At 49.9% G+C, this 23,812-nt stretch overlaps 1 protein-coding gene across 4 annotated transcripts in view; it reads right to left on the reverse strand.

The window, feature by feature from the left end:
* TRIM16 (tripartite motif containing 16) overlaps positions 1–23,812 on the reverse strand; it is a 42,778-nt gene that overhangs the window by 13,254 nt on the left and 5,712 nt on the right. Inside the window, exons 5-7 of one of the 4 annotated variants that reach the window (XM_045045359.1) lie at positions 14,212–14,322; positions 12,637–12,714; positions 5,727–5,991 (exon numbers count right to left, since the gene is read on the reverse strand). In XM_045045359.1, the coding sequence (XP_044901294.1) occupies positions 5,727–5,991; positions 12,637–12,650 (279 nt within the window). In that variant the 5' untranslated portion in view covers positions 12,651–12,714; positions 14,212–14,322. Of the gene's footprint in view, positions 1–5,726; positions 6,721–12,636; positions 12,715–14,211; positions 14,323–23,812 lie in introns of those variants that run through there. The other 3 variants (XM_006939855.3, XM_023244652.2, XM_003996307.6) reach the window with 3 other exon arrangements.

The raw sequence follows: 23,812 nt of genomic DNA on the forward strand, positions 1-23,812 counted from the left end.
AGCCCAGCCCCCCTGCCCCCGGAATAACCGTACAAGGAGTACGAGCTGGAGCCAAGGGTAGGGACCCCAGGTTTTCTACTTGGCAGTGGAAAATCTACTTAGCGCCTCTTGACTTCCACTGCCTCACCTGTGAAATGGGGGTAACTGAGGCACCTCACTCATGGGGGTTTTGTGAGGATCGAATGACACAGCGGGCGTGACTGTGAACTTGCCCTTGTAGCTGGCACGCTGCTCGTGCTCCACCAACGTCAGTGAGGCCTTCGTGGTCACCCTTTCTTGTCCCGGGTGATGCCACCATGGCTGTGTCCCATCACGTGCTCATCGCGCCTGGAGGCAGGCAGAGCGAGCCCTCCCGCCCAAGCCAAGTGCCTGCTCGAGAACCTTGGGTTTGCCCACTCCGATCCCCACCACCTGCTTCACTGTTCCTTCCGGAGACTCCCCGAGCACCTTTCTGCCAAGAAGTGTGCCAACACATAAAGCCGAAACCTTTGCAACCTTCAAAGGCCCGACCACAAGGGCATGAATCAGCACAAAAAGAATAGTTTTAACTGCTTTCAACAGGTTCTGTCTGCGTTTGAAGCTGTGTGTCATTTGGTCCTAAGGGAACTCAGAAGGCATAAATGCTCTCTGCTTTTTCCTACAGAAACTTGGGGGCGGATTCCAGGCCCCCTTGTGAGGGTATAGGGAGGCAGGAAGGAGGCTCTGTCCCCCTCTGCAGGGGGCAGGTAACTCCTTTGCTTTGTTTTATTTTGTTTCCTTTTGCTCAGGACCTGGGATGCTGACTTGGAACTGAGGGAGCCTCACGACCTCCCCACCCCAGACCTATTTGGAGGCGGAGGGAGGGTCTGGCCTTTTGGGAGCAGTCATGGAATCCTGGTCTATCTAAATGGCTTACACAGGGGCGCCTGGGTGGTTCAGTCGGTTAAGCGTCTGACTTCGGCTCAGGTCATGATCTCACGGTTCACGGGTTCGAGCCCCACATCCGGCTCTGTGCTGACAGCTCAGAGCCTGGAGCCTGCTATAGATTCTCTCTCTCTCTCTCTCTCTCTCTCTGCCCCTCCCCTACTTGTGCTCTCTCTCTCTCTCTCTCAAAAACAAATAAACATTAAAAGAAGTAAATAAATAAAAGGCTTATACAGTGAACTGTCCCAGGGAAGGGGAGAAATGTGACGTGCTTGTTTAAAGGTGGTAGGAGACAGAGCGGAAACACAGCCTGGCAGCGGACAACACGGGCAGCCCCAGCCTGATGCAGAGCACAGGGACGCTCCCAGAGAGGAGCCGGGGAACGGGCCTTCTCCGTTGCCTGCAGACTGCCATAAAAGGAGAAAAGGACTCCTGACTACCTAGTGGGGACCTCTCTGAGTGAGTCACCCCAGGGGAAGGCGCTGGGATTACCACAAAAGGTGGGGCCGCTTGGGGAGACCTGTATCTCCAGTTAATCCTGTTCCTAGAAAATGACAGGGTGCCCCAGGCACACACAGTCCTAGACGGGACGGCACTGTCTACATCAGCAAGGTAATGACAAATGTACAAGAGGCACAGTATTTGGAGTGTTGAGACCCGCCATTGCTGGTTATGTGATCTCTCCATGTCAGTGCATTTTTTTTTTATTTATTTTGTTTTTATTTTCTTTTTGAGAGAGAGAGACAGAGAGACAGAGACAGAGCGCAAGCAGGGGAGGGACAGAGAGAGAGGGAGACACAGAATCAGAAGCAGGCTCCAGGCTCCGAGCTGTCGGCACAGAGCCCGACACGGGGCTCGAACTCATGGACCGTGAGATCATGACCTGAGCTGAAGTTGGATGCTTAACTGACTGAGCCACCCCGGCATCCCTCCCTGTCAGATCATTTAGCTTCTCCTCTGGTTCAGGGCCACAAGAATAGGTTAACAGAATTGTTCTTGCGGAAGGTAGCACCCAGCTCAGGGGTCAGACTTCAGGTCAGAGGTGCAGGCAGGAATAGCGGAGGGAAGGCGAAGGGAGAAGAAAATTCCAGGTGGTGTCGGTTCCTTTGTATTTCCATCCACACAACGTTGGTTGGTCGTTCTGGAGAGGTTGCACTTGGTAGCACAAGAGTTCCACCCGGGCTGACTTCATTCCTCAGTGGATTGGTCAGAACCTACTACATGCCAGTCCAGCCAAACAGAACATCCTCCCTGAGATAGACACCCCGGTAGAATGTCTAAGGAAAAACAAGTTACGTAATAATACTGAGTCCAAAACATTTCTCAGAACTTCCAGAAGAAATTCTTTTCCTGAGTGGCCTCCAATCATCTGCCTTTTGGCTACCGGAGAATGGGCCGAGGACAATGCTGGTTCGTGTGGCTCACAGAAACTTGGCTCCTGCTCTCCCTGGAGACTGTCCGTGGGCCACGTCTAGTCCTGAACTCTCTGGAACCAATGCTGAGGCTGAATGTAATGGCCTGTCACTAGTGGACGCATGATCCAAGACAGGACGTCCCCCTCTCTGAGAACCCTGCCCTGGCCTCATTCCTGGGGACAACTCCGTCCTTGGAACATGTAGCTGTTCTGCTGCCTCAGCCCTCTGGCACTCCAGGGAGCCGTGGAACGTTCCTTGGCTTCCTCGTTAGAGTCCAAGCTCCCCGAGGACAGACAGTGTGGTCTCACGCTTAGCCCATAGGAAGCAATCAATGATGGTTTGATAAGCTTGAGGGAGAACGGGAAAGAAGCACGTGCACTTCCTGGGTCAGGAAGCGTTCACCAGGCATGCACACACGCATGAACACACGCACGCACGCACGCACACACCCAGTTTCGTTCTCGTGGCAGCGTGCCCGCGATTCAGAGAAGGCACGGGAAATCAGCAGCCGGTGCGCAAGGCCAACTGCACTGAGAGGCCTCAGGAAGCCGGCCCGGGGCGGAGAGAAGTGTCGAGGGGTCCCCATCAGGAAGAGCCGGGCTCTGGAAGCCCAGCAGGACGGAACATATAGCAAAGAACACCCAACTCCCCGAATCCCGAGGTTTTGCCCCCACCGGCGTAGCCGGAGACCCGAGGAGCCTCAGCAGGGGCTCCCTTGGTTAACGGAGAAATCAGTGGCTCTGTCACTCTGATGCAGGATCTCAGCGGCTTTTGTGTCCTCGTGGCTGACCCTGCCGTTTGCACTTTCCTGAAACAACGTGCCTGCTTCAGTAATTAGCCCTCAGCACTACCCAAAGTGACCTTCGCTGCAAAGGACTCCATCAGGCCGGCGCTAGCTGAAGGGCATACCAAGCTTCTGGAACCTTAATGATGTCTAGTACAACTTTCAAAATAGTCCCGGTGGCGGTTACAGCCTCATCAAGCCACTGGGTCTTCTGGGCTGGCCTCTTGGGCTCCTTTCGAGAAAGCTTTTGGCCCCTAAGATTTGGTAGAGCCAACAAGAGTCTGGCTGCACTTAGGACGTAGGCTTGCTCTCTGAGCCGAAAACAAGGGCACAGGATGGAAAGGACAAGAGCTCTGTCGTGCAGACCGGCAAGGCGGAGGTTTTGAACTGGGGCCTTCACCACAAGTCTGGGGGGTGGGGCTGTTGCATGTACCTGTAACCGTGACGGCTTTTCGGCACCAAAAAAATGACTCTAGAGCTCCTTTACCGAGTTTTTATTTCACCTTACACAGCTCTCCCCTAGGATGTCTGAATCCGGGGTTCCAAACACGCTTTACGCAACTGCTCCCTGCTCGGAACTACAATTACCCTCCCTGTGGTGCACCAGTTTTCATTGTTTAAGGGCCAGATTGCGGGGCACCTGGGTGGCTCAGTTGGTTAAGTGTCCAACTCTTGCTTTAGGCTCAGGTCATGATCTCATAGTTCATGAGTTCCAACCCCACACATGGTATGGAGGCTGCCTGGAATTCTCTCTCTCTCTCTCTCTGCCTCTCCCACTCTCAGTCTCTCTATCTCTATCTCTCTCTAAATAAACTTTAAAAAAAATTTTTTAAATATCCATATTGTATCCCTTGCCAGTACAGACACAGAATATTTCTGAAAGGAAACAGAAGAAAGTCGAGATAGTAGTGTTTAACTGAGGAAGGAAGTGAGGGGATCCAGGATGGGAGGGAGACCTTTTCCTGATATGGTCTATTGCAACCTTTGGTGGAGACTGGTTTTCAACAGGTACACCCATCACTTTTTCCAGGTAAATATAACAATATCCAGACATTTATACCCACAGAGAACAGCAGGACACTTTGTACTAATATCTCTACTATATGTGTGGCAGGATTTCGGTACCAAACAGAAAGTTACAGCATTGTGATCTTGGTTAGGGTCCTTCACTCATGTTCCCCGAGTAGGGTGGCTTCCCAAAAGCTTCCACGCCTCATCCCATGACTCAGTTGCCTGTATGAGTTTGGGAAAACGTGGAGGCGATAAAAAGAAATGACACCCCATAGAGTGATCTGAGGATTGGAGGAAAAATCTACAGAGTATTTAGCACACGGCAATACTTACTGAAGCCCACTTGGCTCAACTATGTAGAGCTTTTTCCTTTGACCTGTTGATAGAGAGCCTCTCCAGGATTACGAAAGAGCCTCATTCATCCTGGTCATGAGTGGCAGTGACCTGCTTTCCTGACTTGACATTCTCTAACCCTGGAAACACTGGAGGCACTAGGCAAGTGCCTTCCTGAGCTGGAGACGGTGACTCATTGACCCCTGGGCTACAGAGCTTTCCAGAACAATTCCCACTAACCCTGGAGAAAATCTGTGCCTGAGAAAGGACACGGAGGAGGGACCCTGGCAAGTAAAGCGTTCTTCCCAGAAAGCCCGTCCCTTTGCTGCCCAGGAACATTGGACTGAGGAGGAGTTGCATTGGGTCTCCCGCCCTGTGTAGTGTAAACAGGGAGCTGTCAGCAGTATGAACATAAGGAATGTGGGAGAAAAGTCAACTGCACTTCCCTACTGAAGGAAAAAAAATAAAAAAGCGCTCATGGAGAGTCAAAGTATGAGAAACAAAGAATACACAGTAACTAAACCCATTCTCAAGAACTTCTCCAGGCTATCAGCTTTAGGGCAAAGAAAAGCCAGTTGTTCTAGAAACAGTCTCTCTATCTGATGGGAATAAAATTACAGGCTCTGTGCGGGGTGTCTCTCAGCCTCTCCTGGCGCCCCTATCTGATGAGGAACTTCCATTTTCCCTCAGTTAAGCCGTCCTTGACATCGGACCTGAAGGTAAGTGTCCAATTCTATGCTACCTTGGCATTTTTTTAAGCTCTCAGATCAGACTTCACACCGGGGATCTCTAGAGGGGCACTTTCTACTGGTCTCCCGGGTGGGGTAAAGGGGAAAAGAGAAATCAGGCGAAAGGTTTGACTTTTTTTTTTCTCTCTTGAACTTCTGCCAATGTGTGCATTTCATTACTTGCCACACAGATCCAGACAGGAGACGTCACTGCCCAAAGCTCTCCAATGCCAGCACACTGCACCCAAACGCAGATCCACTGCAGAAAGCTGAGAAATGGCAGCAAGCTAGCAAGCGTGGACACACACACACACACACACACACACACACACACACACACACCCAGCATGGGGACGGCGGGGGGAGACAGGACCAGAGTGACCTGTTCCAAGTGCCTAAAGGCAAGTGCAATAGGTATTTACGCTGGACCGACAGCCATAGTGAAGTCGGCAGCCCCAGGAGCTGCAATGCGGGGTGGGGGTGGGGGCGTCCAGCCTCTCCCCGGGACACCATCTCCCCACCTCCCTCTCCTGGATGGACCCCAGCACTCGCCTCCTTGTCCCTGCGGGCGGCATCCAAGGAGACCAAGGCGTGGCCCCTGTGCTCGTCCTGGCCGCACTCCTGGCAGACGCACTGCCCATCGGGGCGGCAGAAGGCGACCAGCGGGCTGCGGTGGGCAGGGCAGGTGCGCAGGTCCCGGTCCTTCACGGGCTCGGTCAGCTGGTGGCTGTGCAGTTTGCTGTTCTCCTGGTGAGGCCGCAGGTGCTCCTCACAATAGTTCACCATGCAGGTCAGGCAGGACTTGACCGCCTTCACCCTGCAGGTGCCGAGACAGAAGTCACATAGGACCTCCTCCTCCTCCTCTTCCTCCCCAGCAGCAGCGCTATCTGGAGCCCCCTGCCCTTCAGAGCCGCCGTCCTGTGCCTCTGGCTCCCCCTGGGGGCTCCCCAGGGAGCCCGTGTCCTCTTCTTCGGCCGGGCTGGTGGACCCAGAGTCTGGGCTGACAGTGGCCAGAGGGTGAGCGCTGATCCCGGGCAGTGGCCCTGGAGCCATGAGATCCAGCTCGGCCATCTGGAAGACTCTGGTGGCGAGGCTGTCCTTCCTCTGCCCCTCGGGCCGGGATCTGCACAGCCCGAGTCAGACAAGAAAACCACGCCTAACTGACTGCAGCTGTCACAGGAGTTGAACTGTTTCCGCCCTCCCGGAGGAAGCCCAGTTAGTCATTAACTCTGCCCGGGGCTTGGCCGGCAGCCAGGGCCGTGATGACGAGGCGAGGCGGCTAGGTTATTCGGGCTGCCCGTGGCCACTCAGAACATCTCCCCATGGGCTCCGGCCCCTCCTCGGGTCCAGCCCCAAAACTTCTATTCTTGCGTGAATCATTGGAACCCCATGGGCTCAGCCGAAGACCACGTGTGTCTGTGGCTGCTCCGGAAAGAATTAGAGATTCCTGAGCTCTGCTGTAAAAAGCCTGCGTCGCTTTACGTGGCTTGACAGGTTAAATTTTTTGTTTGCATTTTGTTTTGTTTTGTTTTTTAGTTTATTTATTTATTTTGAGAGAGAGCGCACGGGCAAGCGGGCTAGGGGCAGGGAGGGAGAGAGAGAAACCCAAGCCGGTTCTGGGCTATCAGCGGAGAGCCCCATGTGGGGCTCGATCTCGTGACCCATGACACTGTGACCTGAGCTGAAGTCAAGAGTCAGATGCCTAACCGACTGAGCCGCCCAGGCACCCCTGTTGGCATTTTTTAAAGGGATCTAAACTACATTTTTAGAAGTCCTTACAAGGACGTCAACGATATGGCAGCCCCTTCCCATCTCGTAGAACCAGACATGAGGCATCTAGGAAAAGGAGGGTATACGCCTCTGACCCTGACCTTGGCCACATCACCTTCTCGCAAAAGCGTGTTCAGAGGGGATCAGAGAGTCAGGGAAGAATGTGTCTCCTTCAACATAAAGCTCCATTCAGACAGCTCTCCCAGGCCATGCCTCCCACCCCATGGTTCCTAGAAAGAGGTATGTCCCAAGAAACAGCCCCTTTGCCCGCTTAATAAAGTGTTGGACACAGCGTGTGAGTTTCCCCACACTGCCATAACAGGGTACCACAGACTGGTTTGATATAAACAACAGAAATGAATTGTTTCGTGGTTCTTTTGGCTAAAATCGAAGATCAGGGTGTCCAGCTGGGTTGGTCTCTTCTGAGGTCTCTCTCCTTGGCTTACAGATGGCCGTCTTCTCCCTAAGTTTTCATATGGCCTTCCCTCTGGGTGGGTCTCTGTGTCCTAATCTCCTCTTCTTATAAGGACACCAGTCATATTGAATTAGGGCCCACCCTAGTGACTGACTCTTCATTACCACTTGATTTTTTTTTAATGTGTTTATTTTTGAGAGAGAGAGAGAGAGAGAGAGAGAGAGAGCATGAGCATGTGTGAGCAGGGGAGAGGCAGAGACAGAGAGGGGGACAGAGGATCTGAAGCGGCCTCCACACTGACAGCAGAGAGCCCGATGCAGGGCTCGAACTGAACTCACAAACCAGGAGATCAGGACCTGAGCTGAAGTCAGACGCTCAAGCAACTGAGCCACCCAGACACCCCTTCGTTACCACTTTAAAGACCCTGTCTCCAGATACAGTCATCATCTTATGAGGTACTGGGAGTCAGGAATGCAACATATAAATTTGGGAGAGAAAGACACAATTCAACCCATAACCCATGGCCAGAGGATGAGCCAGGAAGCATCCAACTCCTTAAAAGAAAGGCGCTCCCAGGCATCGCCACTGGGTGGGGATACACATTATTCTTCGTATCTGCCAGATGGGCAGCCATCCCAAACATTCCAGAAATCCAGAGGCTGCTCAGAGTTGGACAGAACTGAGACTGTAAAAATCCTTCTCAGCTGCAGCCCCGTTATATTTTCCACATGCATCGAATATTCACATCATGATTGCCTACAAGCAGCCCTTTCTAGCAATATAAAGTTTCCAAAGTGTCCCTGTCCTGAATACTGTCATCCACTGTTGAAGAGCCCCCCCCCCGCCCCCCAAGAAGAGGTTTCCCTGTATTTAACTGCATGGTTGGTTTTTAGACGCCCTCAGCCGGGAGGGAAAGGAACTGGCTTCTGCAGGTTCACACTGTTCTCAGAACTTTCTCCAGTATTAGCGGACAAGGCTGCCTTCCTTCCTATCCTTTTTGTAGAAAGACAGTTCCACTGCAGCGGAACTGGTCCACCCACAAGCTTAGAGCCTTTGATCTTTCTCGGGAGGAGGAGGGAAAGTGGCTTGCCTGACCCGTTCCACAGCCTCCAGGACTGATCAGAGGGCACTGAGACAGCCAGCCTGGTTCCCACCTAGCCTCTCCCCAGCCTCCCATTCTTTCCTTTGCCTTCTCCTTCCCACCCTCTCCTTCCTTCCTTCCTTCCTTCCTTCCTTCCTTCCTTCCTTCCTTCCTTCCTTCCTTCCTTCCCTTTCTTTCTTTTGAAACAGAGACGGAGAGCATGAGCAGAGGAGGGACACAGAGGGAGATACAGAATCCGAAACAGGCTCCAGGCTCCCAGCTGTCAGCACAGAGCCCGACGCGGGGCTGGAACCCACGAACCGCGAGATCATGACCTGAGCCGAAGTTGGACGCTCAACCCACTGAGCCACCCAGGCGCCCTCCACCCTCTCTCCTTTTACGCAGTTTCCCTGCCTGTCCCATTCTCTACCGCCAACCCTAAAGGGCAGTTGTGGGCATGCTCAGCCCTTCTCTGCCTCCCCACTGGAGCCTAAGGTAGCAGAGGGTCCATGGCGGCCTGGAGGACAGGAAATCTGAATTTCAGTCCCAGCCTGGCCTGAGAGTATATTTTGTCCCCATAAAACATGAGCTTCCCCATGCATAAAATGAGCATGTCAGCCTCCGTCAGGTCTAGCAAACAGACGCCTGGTTGGGCTCTCTGGGGGAACTGTGTTGCCTCTGAGTTCACGTCCGAGCTTACTGGGAGAGTGGAGGTCCTCTGGAGGCCTGCGTCTAGCCCTCTGGGGACCACAGGATTCTCCACGGCTTCTAAATCCCCTGCACCCCCCGGCCTTGAAGCAGAACCTTCCAGATGACAGTGGTGGCCCTGAGCTCTGAGCCTTCTTCCTGGGGAGGTGATCCGTTTCACTAGGCCTCCAATACCCTGGCTCAACACTTGGGCACCAGAAGATTGGGGCTGACGTCCCGCGGATCTCTGAAACCCGCAATTCCCTGCTGAACCAAGCGTTCCCCATAACCACCCCTCTCCTCCTGCTGTAGCCCGGGGGCACCCCAATATCCTCAGTCTTTCTCAAACAGTTCCCTCTGCCCACTTGACCTAACTTGCATTGGGCTTGTCCCAAAGTCTCCTGCCACCTCTCAACTGGCTGTGTTCCTTCTCTCCCCTTCCCGAGCCAGGGCCGGGTGGGCATCGTCCATGCTCCCCAATCACAACACGCAGACGGCTGTCCCCCCCAGCCCTCCTGTCTACTGCCCCACCCCCCCCCCACACTCAGCCGCCGGCCTCTACCCACCTCTCCGCCATGCCCCTTGTTCATGGGACCCTGCAGCTCCTGGACCACAGCTTCCGTCTCCAACCCTGCCCTGCCGCCCTTCTCAGAGCCTGCACCCCTGCGTGTTTCTGTGGCCACCTCATTGCTGAGGACCTTTTCGTCGGCCGCCCACTCTATGGTCACACGTGGATTTTTTTTTTTTTTTTTTTTTTTTTTTACTGTGGTAAAATACACACGACATCAAACGTGCCCTCCTTAACCGTTTTGGTGACGTTAAGTACATCCGCATTTTGTACTGCCCTCACCGCCATCTGTCTGCAGACTCCTTCCCTCTTCCCCAACTGAAACTGTCCCCATTTAAGCCTAACTCCCCAACCCTCTGCCCCCACCCCAGCCCCCCCGCAGCCAGCCTTTGACGTTCTGCCTCTGTGGATCTGATGATTCCAGGTGCCCCCACATAAGTGGACTCATACGGTCTTCCTCCTTCTGGGTCCAGCTTGTGTCCCTCGGCATAAGGTCCCTAGGGCCCATCCCTGGTGTAGCCCATGTTAGAATTCCCTTCCTTCCTCATCTACGCGTTTTGCATTCACCAGAAACCTCTGTCTCCAAAATCAGGAATGGGAAAGTTTACGCTCTGACTATACCTGTAAGCAACCTCGCTTAAATGTCCCACAGAGTCGCCTGGGTGGCTCAGTTGGTTGAGTGTCCAATTTCAGCTCGGTGGGGATCTCACGGTTCGCGAGTTTGAGCCCTTTATCGGGCTGTGTGCTGTCAGCCCGGGGCCTGCTTTGGATCCTCTGCCCCCCACTTGCTCTCTGCCCCTCCCCCGCTCAAGTTATTTCTTGCTCAAAAATAAATCAACATTAAAAAGGAAGAAAAGCAACGCCCCTCGGAAGAAGGTGCCTCGGGTCCAGCAGGCCAATAACGCACTGCCCCTCGCCAGGTCCTCTTTGTCATCCCCTGCCTCATGTCTTCACGTTCCTCTCAGCTTCTTTTAGATTCCATGGCTCGGCACAAGCACGGTCCCCTTTCCACCCTCCATGTCAGCCTCCTGGCAACCCCCAGAATGCCAAATAGGCCCCCTTTCCACCTTCCTTGAGCCTGCATTTCAAGGTGAGGGTCATTGGAGTAAAATCCCCAACTGCACACAGAGGCACCTGGTAAATTCAAGATGGATGGATCCATGGATCATTAGTTTCCCTCCAGCCCCACGCCCCCTCCCCCCCCCCCCCATTGCATAGCCATCCTGCTGTGTTCTTCTAGGTAAGCTGTCTCTTCCCTCCCTCACTTCTCAACCCTCTTCCTTCTTCCTACCTCCCCTTTGTGCAGAGGATCTAGGCTCATGCTTTCCGTGCAAAGTGCAATCAAAGTCACTGCTCCTGTCGCCTCTCCCCTCCCTCCCTCCCTCCCTCTGCAGTGGCAGCGTGGTCTCTAGGTCTATAAAAGTCTAAGTCCTTCCTCAAGTACAATGGACTCTCCCCTCTTCCACTCGCCTTAGCAGGGACTCTGCCCTTCCGTTACACTCCTTCCTGCACCCTTATTCTGGCCCTCTCCACTGGATAGCTGCTGTCAATTTGCAAACATACTCTAGTATTTTCCATAAAAAGATTTTTTTTTTCTCCTGAACTTATGTGCCCTTAACAACTCAGACCCACGGGTCTCAACTTCATGCCCCGCCCCCAGCAAAGTCTTGCCAGACCACTGGCCTTTTTACCCCACCCCCCACTGTTTATCCAGCACCTGTCACTTGAGTGAATGAGTGAATGACTATGTATCATTTGTGCTATAGGTCTGCTGAACGTGTGCATGAATGAATGAATGAATGAATGAATGAGGGACCCTGTATGGCTCGCCTGCCCCTACAGGCTCCTCTGATCTGCCTAAGGTCCCTTCTAACTAGAAGGTGGACTCTTTCTGACCCTTGTCCGTTTCCTGTTCCAGGCTCTTGTGAGGAGCCGGGGCTCTAACCGAAGCCATCTGCCTTCCACGGTCACTGAGAGAGAGTCTTGCTTGACCCCTCCAGCAGCAAGAAGTGACCCCGAAGTTCTGGGTGCCATTCTCTTCCCACTCCTGACTCTGGTCAGTTCAGCTCTGACCTCCAAGTCCTGTGGGGCATTGTGACGGCTGCAGGGCGTTGTGATGGCTCCTTCCACCAGGATATGATTCTACGCAATTCACTGAGATCAATTCAGGCAGAGGGATGGTCCTGTGGCGGCGAGGCTCGGTCCAGGGTTAACTGGACACCACTCACATCCACCCCAAACTTTTGCCCTTGTATATAGTAGAGTGTCTCTCTCTTCTTTACAAAACTAACATGATGTCGCCTAGGTATCCTTTTCTGAGTCAGACCTGCCTCCAGGAATGTGAGAGCCAAGTGGTGGTTTGGTATTCCTTTCCAGAATTAAGGGAGGTTTCACTACCTAGAATTTTGAGGATTTGAATTCTAACAAGCCATTTTCTAACCAATTTGTAGGTAGGCAGGTCATTATTAATCTTTCTTCTCCAGCTGACTTTGTGACAAATAATCCCACAAACTGGCAAACTCCCTAAAAGGTATGTAAACAATAAATGCCAACTGATTCCCTCCAGTTTGCTGGTTTAAGGTCATCACCTTGGGGAATCTGGAATAGTTCAAAAACAGCTTTCTCAACCCAAGGACTCTACATGGCAGTTTCTGGCTAAAGAAACTCCTCAAGCTTTTCTCCTAAGCAAACAGCTTCCCATTTGTCTCTTCAAAAATCTCACCAGAGGCACCTGGATGGCTCAGTCAGTTGAGCATCCGACTCTTGATTTCAGCTCAGGTCATGATCTCATGGCTCACGAGTTCGAGCCCCGTGTCAGGCTCTGCCCGGACAGTGCATAGCCTCCTTGGGATTCTCTCTCCCTCCCTCTCTCTCTGCCTCTCCCCTGCTCTTTCTCTCTCTCAAAATAAATAAACTTTTAAAAGAAAAAAACAAATCTCACCAGATTTTTTTCATTTGCGTCTCTGCTGAGCCACACAGAGCTGTGATTCACAAATGTAGATAATATCTGTCCATGAGCCTGTAGAAATTAAGAAAAATCAGTCCATCAGACTGAGAAAATACAAATAATATAATGAAATCGTCATAAATCTGAATTTGATTGATTGTAAGGGATTACACTTTATTGAGCTTGTGTCCTGTGCCCTTTTCTGGAACGAAACCCCTCATCTTTTATGAACCTCTGGTGATAAACAGTGTGGGTGGAGGTATCTGGAAGAGTTACGTCTAAGACAACCCTCCAAATTCACTCTGCCATTTTTCTGCCAAAGATCCCAACGTCTGGGAACCACGGAACCAGAGGATAGATCATTCTTCCAGAAACCAGCTCAGAATGTTCCTGGTTCACCTGGGGATGGGAGTCCCATGGACTTTCTGGCCTGGGATCGTTATCAGCAAACTGATCCCCAGCCCCCCTTTTCTCCTAAAATCAGAAGATGGCCTCTTGGATTGTGTTTGGTGGTTGGCTCTTGCTGGCAAAACAAGAGAACAAACTGAAAGGTAGAACAGAGCTTAAGGACCGGAACGATCATGGCACTTAGTTTTGGCACATGATGGTTATAAGCAGCCCTTACCCCAGCCCCCTAGCCTCCTATCTCTTTGTGGTCTCCTCGGGAAGGAAGGGCTGCCCCAGGGTGTTGCACGAGCCTTCTCTAAGTCACAGGGACACCCATGTTGGTTCGGAAGACAGGGTTGCACACTCAGATAGGGTCTGTCTTGCCCAGCGCCCAGCGAATGCCTGAAGGCCTCCTGCTTTGGCTGGAAAAAAAAACAGCCCAAATCAGCTTCAACTCCCCTTTACGTATAGACAGCCTCCAACTGTCGGCGACACAGAATTTCCTCTGCCCTTCAAGTCCCCCCTTTTAGCCAGACTAAAAATCAAAGTAACACGAGGCCGATCAACAGGAGATCAAATTAGCTTTTGTACACATGGGGCATCCAGGCAGACTTGGAAATTGCAAAGACAGTCAGGCAAAGTGAGGTGTGTATGTCATTCTGAACTAAGGAAAACGGGGTAGGGAGGAGTCTGGGGCTTAAAGGGAAAAGAAAATGCAATTCAGGGGAAGATGCCAAAGAGTTAGTTAACGTTTGGTAAATAAGTGTTCGCTGGGCCACTCAGAAACGATGGCACGTAGAGGACTTCGATCAAACAGGTCTTGCCGGGTCCCTCTTGTCCACCGGGCACCATGCCTCCCCATCCATATTATTATGCAGCTCTCTGCTCTCCTGGAGCTTTTAGGCTGAATTCTCTTAGGCAGTTGTAGGGGAGGTAAAAACCTTCTCCTGAATCTGCTGGGGTTTTTTACTGCATTTTTTTAAATGTTTATTTATCTTTGTGAGAGAGACAGAGAGAGAGAGAGAGAGAGCACAAGTGGGGGAGGGAGCAGAGAGAGAGAGAGAGGGAGACACAGAATCTGAAGCAGGCTCCAGGCTCCAAGCCGTCAGCACAGAGCCCAAGGCGGGGCTCAAACTCAGAAACCACGAGATTGTAAGGGTTAAACTGTAGTGTAGGGCTAACCTGTAGCTGGAGAGATAACAGCTTCGTTTTGACACTGAAGGTTAAGAGATAACAGCCTTCCTTTACTCTTGTAAATTACACTTCATACTCTTGTAAATTAGGCTTCACCAGCTAAGGAAACCAAAGTTCAAAGCATCAGAGGCAGGGTCAAGGAGATCCACTGGTTGCAGAAAGTCTAAAATAATCACCCCATCCGGGAACTGTTTCTAACTCATCTGGGAACTATTTCTTTGTTCTGTTCCCAGGTGATGATAAAACGATGTGATCGGCTATAAAAACTCTGTACCCCGGCTGTTCGAGGCTGCACTCTGATCAAAAGTGTTGGTCCCGATCGGTCAGCCTTGCCTCTCATTGCAATAAACTCTGTTGTGACTGTCACTGGTGCCCCTAGCATTCTGTTTCAGGAGTCGTGTGGATGCAACAAGATCATGACCTGAGCCGAAGTTGGACACTTAACCGACTGAGCCACCCAGGAGCCCCAACTGCTTTTTAACTCAAGGTAATCTCCGTGCCAAAGTGGCCCATCTTGGGGAGGCCTGCCCTCGGCCCTGCCCTCGGCCCCTATACAGCAAAGCAAGTACATCAAGGTTGTCTCTTCCCTAAGCCACAGAAGGGCTAGTACTGGGTTGTCCCCAGGCTCCTTCTTGTTTGCCAAAGAGGTGTGGCCAGGGTGCACCTTGACCACCTCTTCTCAAACCCTGGGGCCACCAGGGGCCACAGCTGGACCTCATCATGGGGAGTCTCCAGTGGGCTGGAAATGGAGAGCTGAGGAATTTGACCATACTCCCCGGTTCTTAATAGATTTCAGACCCTTCTGTGGTATACAGTTAGCGCATTCAGCTGACTATGCTCTGTTGAATCTCGGGATCAACCTCCATAACAACTCCAAGAACCGTGGTATAATAAAGCCCAAAGCAATCACGCAAGTTAAATTCTCATGACCTTTATGGGTTAGGCCTACAGTGGCAAAATAACCTGCCTGTAACAAGAGAAATAAATCTTTTTTTTTTTTAATTTATTTATTTTCAGAGAGAGAAGGGGGGGAGGTGGCACAGAGAGAGAGGAAGAGAGAGAGAGATTCCCAAGCAGGCTCTGCACTGTCAGCACAGAGCCTGACATGGGGCTTGAACTCACAAACTGTGAGACCCCAGCCCGGGGCAGAAATCAAGAGCCGGATGCTCAACCGACTAAGCCACCCAGGTGTCCCATGAAATCAGTCTTTTAAAGTAACGAATGTTCTCCCTTGCCCTGGAGATGGAAGATGGGTTCCCAGTTTGGCTTCCCCAGAGACCCTAAGCCGACTGTTGTTTTAGTTACTGCTGGCTTTCTGGAAGTTAGATAGCCCATCCAGGCCCAGTCAAAATGGGAGCCGAAACAGCAGCTCAGTAAAGCTAATGGCCAGGGCAGTCGGGCTTCTGGACGGGGAGGAGCCAAGCAGTGTGCAGGGCTGGGATGGGGGGGGGGGGGGTGCTCTTTGATTTACTAGTGAGGTGCAGACCTTCAGAGATAGAAGGAACCTTAGAAAATCATCCTCTCCACACTCCTCCTTCCCAACATTTATGAATAAGAAAACTCAGACCCAGAGAACACAAGTGTCTGATGTCAGATAAATAAAAAAGATGTACGGATGGCAACATGGGGGAGCCTCAGCATCCTGACCCCCAGAGAGCAGAGTGAGTGGAAAACGGGGGCACCTGGGTGGCTCAGTCAGTTGAGCGTCCAACTTCAGCTCAGGTCATGATCCTTACAGTTCGTGAGTTCGAGCCCCACATTGGGCTTCCGTACTGACAGCTCAGAGCCTGGAGCCTGCTTCGGATTCTGTGTCTCCCTCTCTCTCTGACCCTCCCCAGCTTGAGCTCTGTCTCTCTCTCTCCCTCTCTCAAAACTAAATAAACATTATTAAAAAAAAAAAAAAAGGAAAAGGAGTCAAAGCATTGACCACAGTCTGTGTGCCTGTGGGCATGTATGGGACTGGAAGTGCTGGTTCTGATCAAAGCAGGGCTTGAAAATCACCCAAACCCAGCAACTCCCAGGGAGCTGCCAGTCAGCCCAGAGGTGGACACAGACTTGCCAAGGGACAAGGAGAACAAAAATGGGCATCTGGGCTGTGGAGAGTGAGTCTGGGATGCAGTGGGAGCCCATGTGTCATGAAGGGAAGGAAACATTCTCCCTCTACCCTCAAGGTCTCCTGGCTGGACCAAGAATTAAATTTGCATGAGACAGATTAAGGGTGGGGGGGGGGGGGCAGGGGAATCAAGGTTTTATCATGTGCACAGGGAGACCCAGTGCACAGTCTGGGTCTAGTGAAGCTGAGATCTAAAGAAATGACCAAGGCAGGAAGTTTTTATACTTTTTTTTTTTTTTTTTTTTTAGAGACAGTAAATCTGTGAGGAATTGACAGGACAAAGAAAACTTAATTTGGGAGCCTCTATTAGTGAGGAATTCTAAGCAGAATTTGGGCTGGGGGAGTAAATGAGTAAAAAATAACAAGGGTTGTTTATACAGAGTTTCTCGCTCTAAAGTTCCCACCTCTGGTGATAAGGGTATCTCTGACTTCCTGATACAGGGAGGGTGCCTTTCACACAGGAGATTTATTCTGCTTTCAGGGGGAGGGTCCTTCTTGAATAGGCTGTCTCTTAAGTAACTTTTACTTAAAATAACCAATATATCAAAGTGGCACTTCTGGGGGCAGCCGGCCCTTGGTCCCTATAGTTGTCTACAAAGAGAACCAGGCCTGGTTCCCATGGGGAAGCACTGCCAGGCACCACACAGACAGGGAAGAAGGGGTTTCCCAAGGAGAGAGGAAGCATGGGAGAAATGGGGTCCCTGCAAGAAGCCAGAGCTGCCAGAAGTTCCAGAACCTTCCTTCATCAGCTCAAGCAGAGTGGTAAAGAGGACCATGAGGGGGCCTGGGCAGCACAAATAGGACATTCAAAGCAATCCAGAAAATGTACGGCCCTAAGCTGGCTGATGCATCTCTGCATGTGGGCTTGGATGAGGCTCAAAGTCTGTACACTATGGTTAATACTCCTATCAATATCAGTGCTAAGGGCTTTACGTATCTTATGTGAGCTAATCTTCACAGCCACCTCCAGGGAGAGGTGCTATTCCTATTCCTATTTCGTAGATGAGGAAATTAAACTAATAAATTTAAGCCAATTGGGCTTGAATCACCTGCCTCCAGCCGCTAATGCTGGCTTCTGAACGAGCCGGGATTTGAACCTAGCAGGCTGACTCCGGAGCCTGTGATGCTAACTGAACACGTCTACAATCTCTTTGAGAATGTGAGTTTTGTTAGCTCTCCCCCAGCAATCTTACAATCAGTTCCATTCATTCATTCATTTATGAGAAAGAGAGCATGAGCGAGGTAGGGGCAGAGAGGGAGAGAGAGAATCCCAAGCAGGTTCTGCACTCTCAGCATAGAGCCCGGTGCAGGGCAAACCCACGAACTGTGAGATCATGACCTGAGCCAAAATCAGCCACCCAAGCACCCCTATTTTTTTTTTTTTAATAAGAAGACTACTGACCTACATTCCCTGAACAAAGGAAGGAAAAAAAATTTTTTTTTTCTTTCCAAAGCCAAAACCTGCCCCTCCCTCCATGGATTCTTTGTGGCCATCCGAGGACAATGATTTGGTTTCTCTATAAATAATAAACTCACTGCCTGGGGAAGTCCTCGCCCTGGGGGAAGATGCTAGGTTTCAGGAGCCACTGAAGCTTTCTTCTTAATTCCACTCCCCCTGGGGACCCTCCTTTGCTCAAACGGTTTCAATTTCCACCTCATTGTTGCAAACCAGATGGTTGCAGAATGCTCTGTATTTCTGCAAGCTGACTGGGCGGAGGGAGCCTAACATCTGTGCATTTGGCTTTCCTGGAATTGAGGGGGCAGCCTTCCTCCAAAGCAGGATGCAGACTCAGCGACTAAATAAAACGTCAAGAGTGTTCAAAAGAAGACATCGGATCTATTACCTCCGTGAGAGTAAAATAAAGACTGTCTTGTGTTTTAGTAGGAAGGAAACAAGCTTATTAAACGGGGGACTTGAGTGTTTTTGTTATGGGAGGAATCCAGATAGAGTCAGAAGTGTCAGGTGGTTAACGGTCTATCCCTCTGGCCTAGCACCTACCAGCTGTGTGACCCTGGTAAGTATTTTGACCTCTCGGAGCCTTAGTGTTCTCATCTGTCAAATGGGGATGCAGTATCTGCTCCTACTAATTTACATTTTTGAAAACATTTTTAATGTTTATTTTTGAGGGGGGGGGAGGGGCGGCAGAGGGAGAGGGAGACACAGAATCCTGAGCTGTCAGCACAGAGCCCGATGCGGGGCTTGAACCACAAACCATGAGCCCCTGACCTGAGCCGAAGGCGGACGCTTAACCAACTGAGCTGCCCAGGCACCCCAATTTTGTGAAAAAATTGAAAAAGACATCCTATAAATGCAAGTATATTTATACACACCAGGTATTTGATGAGCTAAGGCTCCCTCAAAGGAGTTTTGTCAAGCTGTGACACAAGAAACAGGCCAAGGATGACATTCTGTAGGCAGAGAGGGTTAGGGGTCCCCAGAAAAAGACAAGACACAGCTTTCTTAACATTTTAGGCCCCCAGGCCATTTTGTGATCCATGCTTGACTACTTGCTGGAACACATTTCCTCCAGACCTTCCTGGGATATGTTAAAATTTCAGAAAAACAGACCTCAGTAATTAATGATTTTAAGGGAATAGAGAAATGTAAAAACAAACAGCCACTGACGATGCAGTTTGAAGCCGGGTGCGGGAGCCAATGGCCAAGAATGAATTCTTGAGCCGTTTTTTGGTGCAAAAAGGCGTTTTTATTATCGCACAGGGACAGGACCTATATGAGCAGAAAGGGCTGCATTGTTAAGTGAGAGGACTGGCTGATTATGTAAAATTTTCTATACTGTGGAGGGGAGGGTGATGTTAGGGCTCCAGGAAATTGAGTCTGTAGGTTTCTGAAGGTCTGGTTATTGCTAAGATTTCTTTTTTTCTTGTAAATCACTAAGACAGTGGCAAACTGGGGACGACTGGGTGGCTCAGTCGGTTAAGCGTCTGACTTCGGCTCAGGTCAGGTCACGATCTCGCAGTTTGTGGGTTCGAGCTCCGCGTCGGGCTCTGTGCAGACAGCTCAGAGCCTGGAGTCTGCTTCGGATTCTGTGTCTCCCTCCCCAGCCCTTCCCCCGCCCCTCCCCCTCATTCACACTGTCTCTCTCTCTCTCTCTCTCTCTCTCTCTCTCTCTCAAAAATAAATAAAAATAAAAAGACAGTTGCAAACTGATGGAGATTCATGTCCTGGGTGACTGTGATCTCTATCAGCTGACCATTTGTTTGTCCCCTGCCTTTGTTTTGGGGCAGCCGGGAGTGCCTGAGGAATGTCACACATATCCCACTTGGTGGGGGGGGGGGGGGGCAGGGGGATTGCTGGGTTGCTGGGTGTTAGTTTGTGCTTTGCCCTCTCAGCTGGCTTTTTGCTCCCTCATCAACTACCAGATCAGGACATACCTAACCAGTATCAGAGACAATAAGTCGGTGGTAAGACCGGCCCCCAGTGCTGTTTCAAAAGACTGCCCCTGAAGCACATTCTTGAGTCATTTTTGCAGGATTTAAACGCCCCCTGAGCACTCAAACACCAGACTGACTGGAGCCAGAGAACTGATGTCCCCGGCCCTTGCTGGCCCCACGACTTCAGTCTACCAGGACCTGGACTCTGTCAACTCAGGGCGATTTTTGCCCCAGTTCTAGATTGCCACCATCTATTCATGCCTCGCCATGAATATCCACACACCCTTAGCTTAAGACTCCCCGATTCTGTTGTTCCAGGAGACGCTGCTTTGGGAAATCGCCCCAGCGCTCTCCTTACTTGGTGCAAGTAAAACCCTTCCTTCTCCTTCTCTTTGGCTTGATTGTGTCTTTTGGCTCCACTCCCACCAAGAGGCGAAGCCTGTTTCGGGTGACAAAATCTGGCAACCTAGGTGGGACCTCTCACCTAATCCCCTTGAGCTGTGCCGGCTCAAAACAGGTGACACGGTGGGCAACAAGAGCAGGTCACCCGGCCACCTGGTCTAGGTCACTGGGGGTCCCGGAGGAAGGGCACTAAGAGAATCCGTCCCGATTGGCACTCCGTGCAATGGGTTCAGCGGCCACTCTGGACACTGTGATCAGAGTCCCTTCAGAGCGGTGACAGGCAATTACCCCACAAATCCCACAAATCGGCTTTCTGGCTCCGCCCCTATCTCAAGAGGGGAGAAAAGGAAGGGCTTGAGGTCTGGGCAGAGATCTGGTCTGTTCTGGAGGGGGAGTCTGAGGGATCCCAACACTCCTTTGTACCCTCGAGTCCTGGAGGCTGACTGGGGGATACCTGATCCTGAAGGCCTCAGTGAGATAAATCTCAGATTCGGGAGATGGAGAGGCCCCCGTCTCGTAGACCCGAACAATGGAGTGCGCACTTTTAAATTCTCAGTTGTAAGAGATTTACTTACCAACTCTCTAGAGAAGGAAATTTTCAGTGGGCTAAGAGCAGGCGAATCTTTGGCTCCACCAACCTTTATGAGAGACCCCTTGGCAGGTGGAGACAAGCCCTTAACAGAGATCCAAGTTCAGGGGAAAGGTTTTTTTTAAAAAAAAAAAAAAAAGAAAGAAAGGGGGCGCCTGGGTGGCTCAGTCGGTTGGGCGTCCGACTTCGGCTCAGGTCATGATCTCGCGGTCTGTGAGTTCGAGCCCCGCGTCGGGCTCTGTGCTGACCTCTCAGAGCCTGGAGCCTGTTTCAGATTCTGTGTCTCCCTCTCTCTCTCTCTCTGACCTTCCCCCATTCATGCTCTGTCTCTCTCTGTCTCAAAAATGAATAAATGTAAAAAAAAAAAAATTTTTTTTTAAATAAAAAACAAAAAAAGAAGAAAGGCCCCCTTGGTAAATGCTCTGGGGGACCGAGTGCTCTGTAGGGTTGAGCCTAGAAAACCTGGTAGAAAGCGGGTGACACTACGTCACTGGAAGCTTGCAGCCCATTCAGGTTACTGGGATAAGAAAATTTTTAGGATTCTATTAACTACGATTTTAATGCTCAAATGGCCTAAGTGAGGATCCTTTGGAACACCTACTAAGCCTATTTGGACACCAAACTCCGGAAAATGGCTGTTAACTAAACAATCCGAGTGGGATGCGTATTCTGCTCGGCGTTTAGAAGCTTCTAAAAAAACACTGACAGGGTACCATCCGTGTAAGAAACTAATAAGAAACTTTCTGAAATAGTGACAACATTGAGCCCCCAAAATATCAACTCCTGAAGAAACATTTCTTACTGCTCTACCTTTATCTTGCCCTTTAAGTGAGACACCAGGGAATGGGGCATTAAAATCAAAATCCTTCTCCCTCAACATGATAAGGCAGTGATTATCTGTGGCCAGAAATTCGCCAGATTTGAAGGTGATATTCAGAGACCGATAGGAATTTTTCTTAAGACCTTATTCCCTAAGTCCAAATCAGAACTATGCACTCAGAGGGCAAGAAGTGAATTAAAGAAAATGTAATAAGATGGGTAGGTCAATTTCAATGTCATTGAAACTGCAACCCAGCTCCTCGAAGGAGTGAAAAGCCTCTGTCCTTATATCGTACATCTTTGCAAAAACTAGAAATATGGCCCCATTAATAATTCAAAGTCCTTCAACCTCTCTGGGAACTTTTACCCAGATCATTCCCCATTCCCAAAACTGAAGGAAAAAAGGTGGAGGTGGGGGGTAAGGGGAGAGGCTTTTTGAAAATATAAATAGCTAGGGGCACCTGGGTGGCTCAGTTGGTTAAGTGCTTGACTCTTGATTTCAGCTCAGGTCACAACCTCGCGGTTCGTGAGTTCAAGCCCCGCCTGGGGCTCCACACTGAATTGGAGCCCTTGGAATTCTCTCTCTCCCTCTCTCTCTCTGCACTCTCCTGCTCTCTCTCTCTCTCTCTCTCTCTCTCTCTATCTCAAAATAAATTTAAAAATTGGGGCGCCTGGGTGGCTCAGTCGGTTGAGCGTCTGACTTTGGCTCAGGTCATTATCTCCTGGTTTGTGAGTTCGAGCCCTGCATCGGGCTCTGTGCTGACAGCTCAGAGCCTGGAGCCTGCTTCGGATTCTGTCTCCCTCTCTCTCTGCCCCTCCCCCACTCATGCTCTGTCTCTCTCTATCTCAATAATATAATAAATAAATGTTTAAAAAAATTTTAATAAATATATAATAAATACAGAAATAAATAAACCTTAAAATATAATATAATATAAATGGCTAGAGGGGTGCCTGGCTGGCTCAGTCAGAAAAACCTGCAACTCTTGACCTTGGGGTTGTGAGATCAAGTCCCATGTTGGTGTAGAGATTACTTTAAAAAAAAAAAAAAGCTTTATAAATGGCCATATAAAAGCCCTATAAATGGCTGGAAAAGCACGCTTGTTCAAAACCTAGCCCACAGTTTCCATAAGTTACTTGTCAAGGTTACTATAAGGTTTTTGTTTCTGTCTGTGTAAATGTGGTATTTTTCTCCCTCCAGATGGTATGGCTAAAAATTGTCAAACAGTTCTGTAATTAGTTGGTTTGAAGACAACTGCTTACGAGAATTGAGTATTCTAAAACTCAGAGAGATGGAAACTAATCCAAATGTTTTTCAGGCTCACATGATCTGGGATAATCTCTGGTAAATTAAAGTTTACGTTTGTTGGCTTAATTCAAATAGGTATGTCTTTTGGAGTTCCCAACATCGAACATAATCATTCCACCCGAATTTATTAGTTAAATTCATGTTGTATCTGTTGCAATTTGTCACCAAAAATGACTTAAACTGATGGTAGATTTTGTCTGTTTCATGAAGTTTTCATGGGTAATTGTTAAAAACAGGTTAAATAAATAAAAAGTTTAGGTAAATTTTTTAACTTCCCAAATCTTCTTAGTAACTTACCTTAAAGGGCTTAAGTAAATAATGAGTTAAGCTAAATTCATTGCAGATCTACATCATTTCCAAATACTGTAACATTAACTACTAAATTAGATTTATCAGGATGCTTGGGTGGCTCAGTTGGTTAAGCTTCCAACTCTTGATTTCTGCTCAGGTCGTGATCTCATGGTCGGGGGATCGAGCCCCCGAGTCTGGCTCCACACTGGATGTAGAGCCTAAGATTCTGCGCCCCCCCCCCCCCCCGCCCCCACCTCTCTGCCCCTCCCCTGCTGGAGCACATGCTCTCTCTCTCTCAAAAATATAAATAAATAAACATAGATTCATCTACTTTTGTCTTCCTATTGCAGAGAAACTAAAGATACCTATCAGTAAACATGGTTTGTGCCATGCCAAGGAATTTACTTTAAAAAGGCATGTTTCTAAAAATTATTAAAGGTGTTTATAAATTTGCTGATCCTAAGAATTCTGGTGTAACAGCTCACAATTGCTTACTACTTAGTTTTTACCAGAAATTAAGGTTTCTAGGCATTAAGAATGCTAATAAATGTAATCAAGACTACCGAAAATAATAATAAGGAAAACAGCTCCGTATGCAAGGAAAGTTAGATCTATGTTTTTGGTAAGAAAGATATGAGAAATAGGAATACATTTTTGTGGAGGGAAAAGAAAA

This window comes from Felis catus, chromosome E1, assembly GCF_018350175.1.
Source record: "Felis catus isolate Fca126 chromosome E1, F.catus_Fca126_mat1.0, whole genome shotgun sequence".
Classification (NCBI taxonomy): domain Eukaryota; kingdom Metazoa; phylum Chordata; class Mammalia; order Carnivora; family Felidae; genus Felis; species Felis catus.